The sequence below is a fragment of the Orycteropus afer genome, unplaced genomic scaffold (genome assembly GCF_000298275.1).
Source record: "Orycteropus afer afer isolate SDZICR_OR568_19922 unplaced genomic scaffold, OryAfe1.0 scaffold00118, whole genome shotgun sequence".
NCBI classification, from domain to species: domain Eukaryota; kingdom Metazoa; phylum Chordata; class Mammalia; order Tubulidentata; family Orycteropodidae; genus Orycteropus; species Orycteropus afer.
This window is the reverse complement of record NW_006921705.1, coordinates 8,078,063-8,091,473: the sequence shown is the minus strand read 5'-3', so window position 1 is coordinate 8,091,473 and position 13,411 is coordinate 8,078,063. Positions and strand designations below refer to the sequence as shown.

At 36.1% G+C, this 13,411-nt stretch overlaps 1 protein-coding gene across 1 annotated transcript in view; it reads right to left on the bottom strand.

The window, feature by feature from the left end:
- The window catches only part of LOC103199701 (gastric triacylglycerol lipase-like), a 10,770-nt gene extending 4,408 nt beyond the window's left edge, over positions 1–6,362 (bottom strand). The window contains exons 1-6 of the mRNA XM_007944035.2: positions 6,258–6,362; positions 5,972–6,089; positions 4,490–4,688; positions 3,048–3,157; positions 2,433–2,569; positions 1,561–1,707 (exon numbers count right to left, since the gene is read on the bottom strand). Of these exons, the coding sequence (XP_007942226.1) occupies positions 1,561–1,707; positions 2,433–2,569; positions 3,048–3,157; positions 4,490–4,688; positions 5,972–6,089; positions 6,258–6,362 (816 nt within the window). The remainder of the gene's footprint in view (positions 1–1,560; positions 1,708–2,432; positions 2,570–3,047; positions 3,158–4,489; positions 4,689–5,971; positions 6,090–6,257) is intronic.
- Between the last annotated feature and the right edge of the window lie 7,049 nt (positions 6,363–13,411).

The following is a 13,411-nucleotide window of genomic DNA, read 5'->3' as shown; positions in this document are numbered from 1 at the left end:
TACCAGGAAGGACCAAGTCCTGGAGAAGGACATCGTGCTTGGTAAAGTAGGGTCAGAGAAAAAGAGGAAAATCTTTAAGATGGATTGACACAGTGGCTGCAACAAAGGGCTCAAACAAAGCAACAATTGTGAGGATGGTGCAAGACCCAGCAATGTTTGGTTCTGTTGTACACAGGGTCCCTATGTGTGTGAATAGACTTAACAGCACCTAACAAGAAGTCAGTTTGTCAAAAAGAGCTCAGGTTTAAGTTGCTCTGATCAACTCTTTAAGGACAGCACTTATGGAAGGGTGTCAGTAACACTGTTGCACATCACCTTAGAGTTTGCAAAGTATAAATTGCATGTGTTAATTCTTTTAATTTGTAGCCACTCAGTGGGAAGTCTTACCATCTCCATCTTATCAAAATGAGAATCAAGGCTCTAAGAGGTTTAGGGAAATGCCTATGATCAGACAACTCATAACTGGGTGGAGCAAGAGATTTTAATCTAGGTCATTGTGCTGAAATGTTCAGCTTCTCCCTCTTCTCTACCATAGCTGGTGGGTTCCAACACTGATCTTTCGATTAGCAACTGAATGCTTTGACCACTGCACCACCTTAGAAACCCTATGGGTAGTTCTACTCTGTCTTCTAGCATCACTATGAGTCAGAATCCACTCAACAGCAACAGAAGGTTTTGTTTGTTTGTTTTTGCAGTGAATATAGGGTACTTTCCTATAGGTAGAATTAGGTTTTCTTATCAATGAACTTCATATTCTTAGGTATTCAATTTTATATAAGTAAATCAACAAATTTGAGTTAGGAGAGTTGTCTATGTATAATAGTAACAGTAGGAAAACATGTATTTCATGTCGTATATATTCTGTACTATGTATTATACCTTACATATATTATCACATTAATCTTCACAATAGTCCATTTTGTGGATGAAGAAACCAAGACAGAGAAGATTTAGACAGTTCTAAAGGTAGAGTTTGAATTTAGGTTCCTAATCTGAATCTACATTCTTAATTACTTTACGATAGTGTGTTTTGTCACATTAAGTTCTACAACTCAAACTCAATGCAAAGCAAATAAAATAGCATAACGAGTATGGATAAAGTCTTACATAAATGATTTCTCTGAAATAGGCTTTATAAAATTTATGGGAATAACCATAAACACTAAAAATATTTATAAGAACATTTATTCATTGCCTAGACATTTAACTCACAGAAAGCTTGCCAAAATATATGGCTAAGTACCCTCCTTCACAGAATTTAAATATCACACAAATTATTTCAGTTGTCATAAATGAGTGATGAATTATTTTTCACTGTTTTGTTTCTACATGCTGTTGAACTCGGGGAGTTTGGCAGTATTTGGGACGGTGGAAGAGAGCTGGAAGCGACAAAGTTGGGAGCAATGACTTGTGATTTGTCTTGGGTTTACCTGCCTGTTATGGACATGATTCTGAAGCTATTCCTATTTCTCAGTAAACATCATTTATAAGTGATGGTGAGAAAACTACTCAAAGATATCACTCAAAACATTCAGGGTAGACATTGCAATGAATACAAACCATGTTCAAATTGTTATAGTCGAATCCACAAATGATAAATAACACATTACTGCAGATGTGATTCAACATCTCACGGGTACACACTTCAGTGGCAAGAAATTCATCAAAAAAGTGGTGTGGGTAGAATATTTTGTTACCAAAAATAATCTGAAAAATAAACACATCATTAGAGGTTTGCAGCAATCAACCCACAGAAGACTCAATTTAACTAATCTACTTGTACAGGAGTGATTAGAGTGATGATATTTTCTTATTTCTACATGTTGTTTTAGGAATTCAAGTACTTCTCTCATTTAATTCCCACAACCATGTTGTGAAATGGGCAGATATCACTATTGATTATTATTTCATTCCATACCATACTGGCTGCTGAGAAGAAGTAGAAGATACAAAGTGTTACAGTCTAGTTGGGGTATTAAGCTCATGGAATAAAACCTTTTCTCCTATTCCCTTCCCTTATCTTCCTATCCATTTTCTTCCCAGTTTATGTGGCTCAGGTGGTTTAGATATCTTTGCTTAACTACTTTTGGATTTTGGTTTTGGTTTTCCTTCTCCCCTCCAGGAATAGAGTCACAGCTTTGCTGTTTCTGAGTAAGGTGCTTGGTAATTGAAACATTTATGAAGGAGCAAAAATACTCCCAGGCCTTGCTATCTCATAAAAGGTAATCAAGAATAATGACATACATGGGGATCTTATAGGCTACAGTGGAGATTTAAACATGCTAATAAATAAAATAAAAGTTTGCATTTCTATTTTTGGATACAAACAAACGATTGCCCACTAGGTTTTTTGTTGGATTTGTTCTCATCACTTTGAAATCCATGGACAATTGTGTATCTTAGATTTAAGTTAATAAAAGAGAATTATATACCTTGAAGAGGAATGTTGGAATAAGTGCAAGCTTGTTTAAAAGGCTTTTGGTATACTTCACAGTGGCAACTGGAGCTAGTGCATGAAAGGTTTTGATTCTTTTAGCCAGTTTGGGATTGGTAGAAAAGGCGATAAAACCTGAAAGAGAACAAGGAACCAGTTTAGAAGCTGTAAACACAGCTTGTTATTGGCTTTTGTCGTTGATGTTTTCTTTTAACACAGTATTTGGCACATGGTAAATGCCTGATAAATGACTAGCCAAGAGAATTCAAACATCTACAGACAACAAATGTATTTAGTTCTGTCTTTAACTGTTTTCCAAGCAGTAGCATGTTACATTGGAATGTGATCAAATAGTAAGTTAAATTCTTTACAATTTAATTACACAGGAAAATCCCACCACATTGCTTATAATGATACATCTGAGCTATGTTATTCATTACCTACTATTTATTACTTTGCACAAATTATTCATCTCCCCCAATCCCCCGCTTTGTCATTATTTTATTGAGTTGTGTAGAGACTAAATTATATAATGGATAGAAAGCACTTAGCATGGTACTAGCATGCTTATTATAACAGACTAAACTACCTGGTTTTGACTGCCTTTACATACCAATGGTGGTCCCCTGGGAATGACCAATATAATGTAGCTTCTCCTGTCCAGTATTCTTTACAACAAAGTTGATTGTGGATGGAAGGTCATATTTAGCCATTTCATCAAAACTGCAATAATAATAATAGAGGCAAAATAAAACTGAATACATATCCTTGCTATAGTTTCTAATATGCAGACATATTGATAGCTAAAGTTTCCTTTGAGGAATAGAAAGCTAGTTTCTCTAAGCATTTTGACTCATAAAACATTAATGACCATGAGATGCCTTTTGGGGTGGCTTCTTATGCACAATGACATCATTCCTGAAGCCCAGCAACACAACTGCAATCTAATCCATATAAGATAGTATCTATATGTGGGGGATTTTCTATCCCTGAAACTGTATATCAGATTTAATTATCATTTATATGCTATGTTCCAGTGCCATTTAATATGAACTCTTTCTCTATTTCATTTCTCACAAATCATCCAGAATGATCTTTTAAAAATGAAAATTAAAGCTGTCACTTCGCTGTTTAAAAACTTCCCAGTAGCTTCTCATTGTACCTAGAAGGAGTTCTAAGGTTCTCTCGAGGCCCGCTCAGTGTGGCCTGATTTGGTCCTTTCCTGCATCTCCAGTCTTACCTTAGTCACCCCTTCTTTCCTTATTATGCTCCAGACACACAGGCTTCCTTTCAGTTCCCAGAACTCTGGAAACAATCTTGTGCCTGAGCATCAACAGCCTAACTTGCTCCCATCTTTCACCTCCAACTGTAATTTTCAGTAATAAGGAAGAGATCCAGTGAAAGAAAACAGAAAGGAAGCCTTTGATAATCTCTCCAGCATGTACAAATTTCATTCTTCCCCCCTCTTATGGATTATGACTCAGGTGGCTGATCCTCTACTCTTCAAATAGGTTTTAACATCATCTCAAATGTGTACAGGTGATTCTTTGAGAATCTGAAGTGGGCACAGAATTTTCTTGCTTCAGCCATATTGTTCATTCCATTTGGAAAACCATATACAGTGACCCCCTCGTAGTTAGCACTGATCAAAAAGTTTGAAGGAAAAGCTACCCACGGAATAACCAAAAAAATTTTACTGCAGTTGAGTCAAATCTGACTCATGGCGACCCCCCTTTGGGTTTCCAAGGTGGTATCACTACGGAAGTCGATTGCCCAACCTTCCTTCCCAGGAGTGGCTGATGGGTTTGAACCGCCAGACTTTGGTTAGCAGTCAAATGCCTTAGGCACTATGCCACCAATTGTTGTTGTTGTTGTTGTTATGTGCCGTCGAGTCGAGGTGGCATAGAAAACCCAAGAAGGAATTAAAAGAAAAATGACTTTCTTCTTCTGGTTTTTAGAGTATAATTTGTCATTGTGGGCAAGAAAATACCCAGCTATTATTAAAGTCCAATACATATTTTTAAGTGCCTATTTTTAATGGGTTGTCTTCTTTACCTGAAAGCCCAGAATTCAACCGAGTCTGGTGAGTAGTATAAATTTCTCCTGGCCCAGATGTTTCCTCTGCTATTCCCCAGCCACACATCATAACCAGCATCTGCTAGAAGGAAGGCCAGGCTGTTGTTGGGCAGATTTGAAATCCAGTTTGTGGCTGATGTGAGCAAACCATGCTGCAAAAGCACAAGAGGCCTCTGACCTAAAGAAAGCAAATTTTAAAATATTACAAACCTACTCCATAACATCTATGTAGAAAAATATCTGATAGAATAGGAGCAGCAAGGAGGATAAAATATCTTTTATTCTAAGAAAAACATGACGATAGAAGAACCTTACATATGACTAGACATTAAATAAGTTCATCTGATTAAGGTGAGTAATTTTGAATAGCTTAACTTGATTATGGTAAGCTAACATAAAGGGTGGGAGATAGAACCCACAAGCTTCTCTGTGGGAGGAAGATATAGCAGTCTGCTTCTGTAAAGATTTACACCCTTAGAAAACCTATGGGCAGTTCTACTCTGTCTGACGGAGTTGCTATGTGTGAGTCAGAATCAACTTGACACACAACAACAACGCCAAAAATGACCAAATTTTCCACTTTAAATATGCAATTAAAAAAAAAAAAAGTTTACTGTATGCCAATTATACCTCAATTGTTGTTAAGTGCCATTGAGTCGACCCCATGTGACAGAGTAGAACTGCCACATAGGAGTGTCTAGGCTGTAATCTAAAGCTTTGAGAAAATTATATTCTAAGGAAATACACCAATATGTTAAGTATACTCTAGGGGTAAAAGTATAGAGGGTTTTCTTTTCCTTCTTCTTTTTTATTCTTTTAGTACCTTATAATTTTTCTATAATGAGAAAAGGGTAAATTTGTATAAATCTGCTGCCATAGAGTCAGGGCTGACTCACAGTGACCCCTCCTTGGGTTTCCAAGGCGATATCACTACAGAAGTAGATTGCCCAACCTCCCTTCCGGGGAGTGGCTGGTGGGTTTGAACCACCAGCCTTCTGGTTAGCAGTCAGAGGCCTTCAAAAAATGCTTTTATCTGTTTAGGAAATGAGCTCTAAATTGTCTCCCTCTCTACCCTCTGCAACATACACCCTGGGTAAATTTTTCTCATCCTCTAAGACTGAGCTCCAGTATTATCTCTGAGAGAAAGGTTTCATTGACTTTTCCAAGTTGGGTTAGGTACTCTCATTAGGGTTCCCAGTTTAATATCTTGTGTATAGTTCTAAAATGGGACTTAATACATTGTATAATAATCTTCTGTTTATTTATGAATCTTAGACTACATGTTGTGCTTCCAGAGGTCTGGAATTATAACTTAATCTTTATTTTCTGACTCATTAAATCATTAGGGAGAAATAAAAGGAGAAAAGAAGGAAGAGAAAAAAGGAAGGAAGGGAGGGAGGTAAAAATAAGGCAGATAGGGAAGGAGAGACGAAGAAAGAGGAGAAGGGAAGACGTTTCTACCTCTATTCTTTGAATTTTTCTTTCCATAAGGAATTCTGTTGATCCCAAGGATATAACCATCTTCAGTCACAACTTCATATTCTTCACTTGGGTATCCCCAGTAGGAAATTATTTGACTCTGATGAAGGAAATACAAAGCTTTAAGTTTTAGGTGACTTTTAAAAATGAATCTAGTAGGTAGATGTTATTCATTATTTTTTAGTTAGCTATGTTTGAGCTTAAACCCACCACAGTTCTAAAGTATGGTCATAACACTTGGTTTTGCAGCTCCCCTCCTATAACTTACAATATTCATAGTCACTTCAGGGCTTTCGGGTGTTAGTTTTCCAAAGAAACCATGTGTAGTTCCAAGTGTACTTATCAAACTTGCCACTGTTAAAAGCAACCACATTTTGGAACTGCCTAAAACAAAAACATTAATAATAATAATAATAAAGACATGTAACAATTGGTCTCTCTTCATCCAGTGCAAAGAAGAATGAAGAATATCAAAGACTCATGCAAACAGTTAGTCCAAGGAATCAGTGGACTATGCAAACCTCAGCCTATATGACCCTGAGACCAGAAAAACTAGAGGGTGTCCAGTTATCACATTCAACCACCAAAAAGGGATCAATGCAGGAGATCCTGGAAAAAGTGGGAGAAAAACACAGAACAAAACTCAAAATCATAGAAAATACCAGGCTTACTGGACTGATAGAGACTGGAAAAACTCCTAAGACTATGACCCTTAGTCACCCTTTGGGCCTTGAATTGGACTCACTCCCATGGCCCTAGCCAAACAATAGAGAGGCATATAAGATGAAAATTTACACCAGCTAGGTACACTCCTTAGAACAATCAACCATGGGAGATCAGAATGTAATATATGCACAAGGAGATAGCTCCGAGGGCAGGAATGCACAGGAAAGAAGGACCCAGGGGAAAGGTAACCACAGGGAAGATGCGGAAAGAGAGCTGTTACATTATGGGGATTGCAATCAATGTCATAAAACAAAATATGCATGAGTTGTCGTATGGAAGATGAATTTGCTCTGTAAACTTTCACCACCATCACCTAAAACAAACAAACAAACAAACAAACAAAACATGCCCCATGGTTAACCCAGGCACTTTCATAATACTTGTATTTTGTGTCAATTTACCTTCACACAAAGTAGAGAAATGCTTGTGTTGGATTATATTTTGTTGGACAATAATGTAGGATGTGTGGGCATTGGCACAGTCATTTTAATACTTATTCTCATGCTATTTTCTTTGTTTAAGAACATTGCACACTAGATTTTCAAGTCATAGTGAAGGGAAAAAAGTGGGACAGGAAGGATGGGGAACTGGCATTTTATTTCCCTACATTTACTCTCAAATAATGTGTATTGGAACCTATTATAATATTTTTAATATTGTTTATAATGACCACTCTGTAAATATTTATTGCTTTGAGGGAATTAAGGAGCTCTAGTGGCATAGTGCTTAAGGCATTTGACTGCTTACCAGAAGGCTGGTGGTTCAAACCCACCAGCCACTCCTGGGAAGGAAGGTTGGGCAATCTACCGTAGTGATATCACCTCCAAAAAGGAGGGGTTGCTATGAGTCAGTTCTGACTTGAAGGCAGTGAGTTTGGTTTTTAGTTTTTGAGGTAATTATGTGGATTGAAAAACCACCACCACTTTCTCAAAATGTTGCCGTAACCAGCGTAATGTGTGAATATGATTTCAGGAAGATTATTGTTCTTTTGCTTTTTTGCTTAGATATTATCTAGTTCAAATTACTTAGGCAGACTTGATATTTATAAGTATGTAAACCCATGGATGGTATAATATCTTTTCCCCAAGGGTTTAGCAATAAAAAGGAAAAAACATATCATTAATTGAAAAAGACCCCAGGGATTTTCTAGTTCAACCCATTCATATTTTCCAGGTGAGAAGTAACAATTCACTTCTTAGAGAATTTAATGATAATTCCAAGCAGACTGAATTAGTTCTATTGTTTCAATGATCAGTCTCTCACATAATTGTTTTGGCAAATTTTTGGCTACTCATAAAATGATATATTGTGTTATAGGCCAAGTGATCAGTGAAAAAATGTGCTTATTATAAAATAAATGAATTATCTTTAGATTGAAAGTAGCCTCATTGATGAGCCTATTGGGTTCCATCATTCATAAAAGCTAAATGGTTTAAACTGGATTTTTCATCTTAAAATTCATCAGGCTTGCTTGTCAATGTGTGGTCCTTGGGTAAATGGTCACCATTTTCTCTTGGCCAACAGCCAGGAATTTGATGTGCACTCAAACTCATTAGACTTGAACTAGCTCACCTTTCAATTTTTATATTTGGATTGATGTTTCAATTTATAAACTTTTTATGAATTATTATTTTGACAGGAGTCAACCTTTCTGATCTTGGGATGCCAATTTTCACTCGTTTCTCAAGCCTTAAGCAGGATTTACCCTCAAATATTTGAACGGATGTCATGGGGAAGATGTTTTCAAATAAATTTATTCTTAGTATGCCAGAAATAAACTGTTCAATAAATATTTATTGAGAATTTACTATATCCTAGGAGGAGTATTTGAGGTTGACATGTTGAAAGGGTTAAACTATGTATAATGAAGAACTAAAATTTGCATTGGCAAATTCAAATGGGATTCTTTGAAAAATGATGACTTCTGAAAATATGCTTACAAGGCTGCATAACTGTCATAATTCACATAGAACAGTTAATATATATAGTTCCTGACTGAGAGGATGTCAGACTAAAACTCTCAAATCTGATTCTTGATTTAACACTTTGACCATTTTCTTGGCAAATAATTAAATTTAATGGTGTTTCTTACAAATAGTTTTTTAACTAAATCGTGTCTTCACAATGATACATTTTTAAGAAGGGACACGTTAGTACTTAAAGACCAACTATTAGTACTTAATAGTGTTTTATCAAGAAAGTTTGATAGAGATTTCACAAAGCTGTATTTTTGTTCCTTCTATTGTCACCATTATAAGTAATTTTCCAGGGTAAAATGAGGACATTTAACCTATGACTTAAGTTCTAGGACATCCCAGTCACCCAGTCATAGACATGGGCTCAAAGATGTTTAAGGGAGGAAAAACTGTTCTCATGGTGTCTGATACCAAGTTCTAGCGAATAGCAGTGACCAAAAGTTACAGAAAGGTCACTGTGCTGGGAACTATGATCACTGCATCATGTGTGCAAGTGAGTTACTCTCCCTATGATGCTTTCCTCATGCACTAATAGTGCATGTCCAGGAGTTGTTATGAGTAGTCATTAAAATAATGAAAGTGAAGTTCTTAATAACATGGCAGGTACATGCCAAAAACTTAATAAATACACATATTATCACTATTATTGCCTTCTCATAGCAACTCTATGAAGAAGGTGGTATTATATTCCTCATTTTACAGATAAGCAAGCCAAGGCTTAGAGAAGCTAAGCATCTGCCCGATGATGCATGCAGAAAGCAGCAGAGTCCATACTTGAAACACAACAGTCTGATTCTAAAGCCTGTATTATTTTGTACTGTATGCTTCCTTAGGATGATCCTAGGCCAGCTTCTGTAAGGAACTACTTGGGATATCACCAGACAGATTTATATAATTTGGTCCAAACTTTTGTTTTGAAGGATTATAATTAGAAGAAACAGATTAGAATATGAAGTTTCACAGTAGCATATACTGAACTTAATTCAACTACAGTTGATTTGGATGGGATGAAATTGTGCAATCAATACATCAATACCACCAATTCACATGATGCTAGAAGTTTGGCTTATTGCTTCTTAAAAAGGAGAAATAGAGAGACTACACCATCAGCTTTCACATTAGGTAGTTGTTACAAAATATTTTTTTAAAAAATATATGTGTTCTCCAGTAATTAAGATTTTTCTGTATATATAAAAAATAAAGGTAAAAAAAATCTTAGAAGAATACACCTTAAGACAAATAGACATGCTTAGGAAGATGAATGTGCAACAAATACCTTAGCCTTTAAAAAAATGTAACTGTTAGTTTAAAGAAATCTAATAATTCAGATATTAATTTTGCTCAGCAAATATTGTACTTACAGTCTCCTCAGAAGGGTTAGGATTATGCTTCTCTGGGTGTTTAGTATTTTGATTCATGCTACATTTATTTCTTATATGCAAAACATTGACAATGGCAGGATTAGTCACCCCTGATAAAATTTCAGTAAAGTCTTTATATTTGGACATCATTTAATTTTAAAAGGACAAACCTAAAAACTAAATATTGTATTCACTTTCACATAGTTCCATGTTCTCACGCACCATTAACTTTTAACAATCACAAATATTAGCCAAAGGAGTATTGATGGTTAAAAATGATTTAAGAAACATTAAAAAAGACTCTTGATAGCTTAAACATATAAAATTGTTAAGCCAAAGATATGGTGCAAATAATTTTGTATGTGGTTCAGATAAAGAGGCATAATCATTATTGCTTATTAATATTTAACTCCTTAGCTGAAATAGTGAAGATATAATTATTTTGTAAGGAATGAAATAGCAAGCTATAAAATCACACCTTTCATATAAAATTCCATAATACAACCTTCTGGAGTTCTATCATTGGAATAAAGTAGGTAAATATCAGGATATTTCAAATAACACATGCATTTAGATATTTTTTATAAACTCATGCTCTACATTTATTCAACTCTGGCTCAGTGTTTTAAAAGGAAATAAGAGTAATGCATTCTCTTAAGAACTGACCTAGAAGGGAAGGGTTTTGCTGACTATCTTAAATTTTTTTTTTGTATTTACTTCACTGGAGGTGCAGAGTAGACTAAACATGTTTCTTCACATCATTGTGTGCATATATTTAAGCAAGCTAATGCAGGATGTCGGAAGAAAGGTTGGGCAATCTACTTCCGTAGTGATACTGCCTCCGCAACCCAAGGATGGGTCACTATGAGTCGGGTCCGACTCGATGGCACATAACAACACACAACAACAACAATGCAGGATGTACTCCTTGAGCCTTTAATTGTGTTTGAAAAAGATTTGGAGTTAGTGTGTATATACCAAACTCACTGTCATTGAGTCAGTTCCGACATGTGTCATAGTGCCTGAGGCATTTGACTGCTAATCAGAAGGCTGGCAGTTCAAATCCACCAGTCACTCCTTGGAAGGAACACTGAGCAATCTACTTCCATAGAGATACTGCCTTGGAAGCCCAAGGAGAGGTCGCTGTGAGTCGGAAACAACTCCACAGTAGTGAGTTTGTTTTGGTTTTTGGTTTTAGGCACTCTTACTGGATAGATTGTCATATTTTGATGGGTTAGGAACACTCTGTGTAAGTCTGTGTTATGCTTCCTAGATTCTGGGCCAGCCCTTTCCCTTTTCTTTATGGCCCTCTCTAGCTGACCACAAATAATAGATCTTCCACCTCCCACATCAGAGGGAGCTCTGGTGGTGTAGTGCCTAAGGCATTTGACTGCTAACCAAAAGGTTGGTGGTTGAAACCCACCAACCACTCCTTGGAAGGAAGATTGGGCAATCTACTTCTGCAGAGATACCTCCTCGGAAACCCAAGGAGGGGTCGTTATGAGTTGGAATTGACTCCACAGCAGTGAGTTTGGTTTGATTTGATAATGGGCTTCTAAGGCTGTGAATCTTTACAGAAACAGATTGCCTCATCTTCCACAGAGCAGCTGGTGGGTTTGAACCACCATTTTGGTGAGCAGCCAAATGCTTTAACCACTACAGCACCAGAGTTCCTTAGTGTATATATGTATGTATGTATATATATGAGTATTACTATCTTCTTTTCTGACACCAATTATATGGAATTTTTGTAACCATAAAAGACAACTGTTTGTAAGTTGCTGGAAGAAAGATGTAATTTAAGAGTTGTACAAATTGATTCATGGAAACCATCTTGACCCCAAGATATTTTGAACAGACCTTAACAAATATCATTGATGCAATTAATGTTTAAGAATTAATGTTAGGACAAATGGAAACACTAATCTCATTTGGAAACTGTCTTTGAATCAGGTTGTATAGTAAGAGAAGAGGTCAAGTGCAGGAGGAATGGTTACACCTATAAAGCCATATGTTGTGTGATTTTTAGGCAAATCACTTATTCACTGGGCCTGAGTTTATAATATGCTGTATAATTATAGCACTAGCTGTTCAACTGCCTCATAGTTTGTCACATGAAAGTCCTTATTTCCTTTTGTGCCTTGGTATCCTTTACTCAGTCTTCAAGCTTCGTTTCAGGTGTTACCTCTAGGGTAAGAACTTCTCTGAATTTCCCAGAAAGCTTGGTGTGTTCCTCTGTACTAGCATTTTCGTGATTTAAATATAAACTGTCTGCTTTCCTTTCTAGATTATGAATTATTTCAGATTTGCCTATGGATCTGCAGTGTCCAATGCCTGTGGTGTTTGGTGAATGAAAGAATGGGTAAATGAAGGAATGAATCCATGAATGGAGATGAAAGGAGATAATGAAAGAGTAAAGGTTTTGGAAAATTTAAAGAGCTATACAAGGAAATATAAGATAGTATTATCAATGCTTTTTGTGTGTGTTGGCTTTGCTGAAGAACCTTAACCAGATCCAGGGGGTACCACAACCTGTTCCATGTGGATGTTGTTCTGAATGTCATGTGAAGTTTTCTTTACCTTTTTTTCTGGACAAGAGGCAGAGTAGCATAGGTCTAAAAGCATGGGCTTTGAGGTCAAATTTAGTCAGTTCAAATTCTTACATTGCCACCTACTGCCTGTACGAATTCACTTAATTTTCTTCATTAGAAAAATCAGGATAATAATGCCTACCTCTCAGATGGTTTATGAAAACTAAATAAGATAACATATATTGCATGTATATAATGTAAGTAAGTCATAAATAATTATTAAATAATAATTATTATTTTGATAATGAGTAAATTGACCAATTGCTCAATACCTCACTCATTCACCAATCATATATTTACTGGGTATCTATTATGCACCAGCCACTCCTCAGAAGGAAGGTTGGGCAATCTACTTCTGTAGTGATAATGCCTCGGAAACCCAAAGAGGGGTTGCTTGAGTCGGGTCTGACTTGATGGCACATAACAACAACAACGTTACGTGTTGGACACTGTCTCAAGTGCTATAAATAATGTTAAAAAGACAAATTTTAGAAATGTACATTCATAAATATATACAAATTTACATGGTTCCCTGGTTACAAACATCTGCTCTATTCTTAAAAATCTCCACCCAAACTGATCTTTCTTTTTCTTATGATTTCCTATGTACTTTCATGACATTAAAACTCTTTTTTTTTTTTTTTTCTGGCCCTTAAAGCTCTACTGTTTTAAATTGCTTCTTCATGACTTCAGAGCACGTCCTATTCACTCAAGAAGACAAATTTAACACTTTCATATTTAGATCCATGATCTGTCTCAATTTAGATA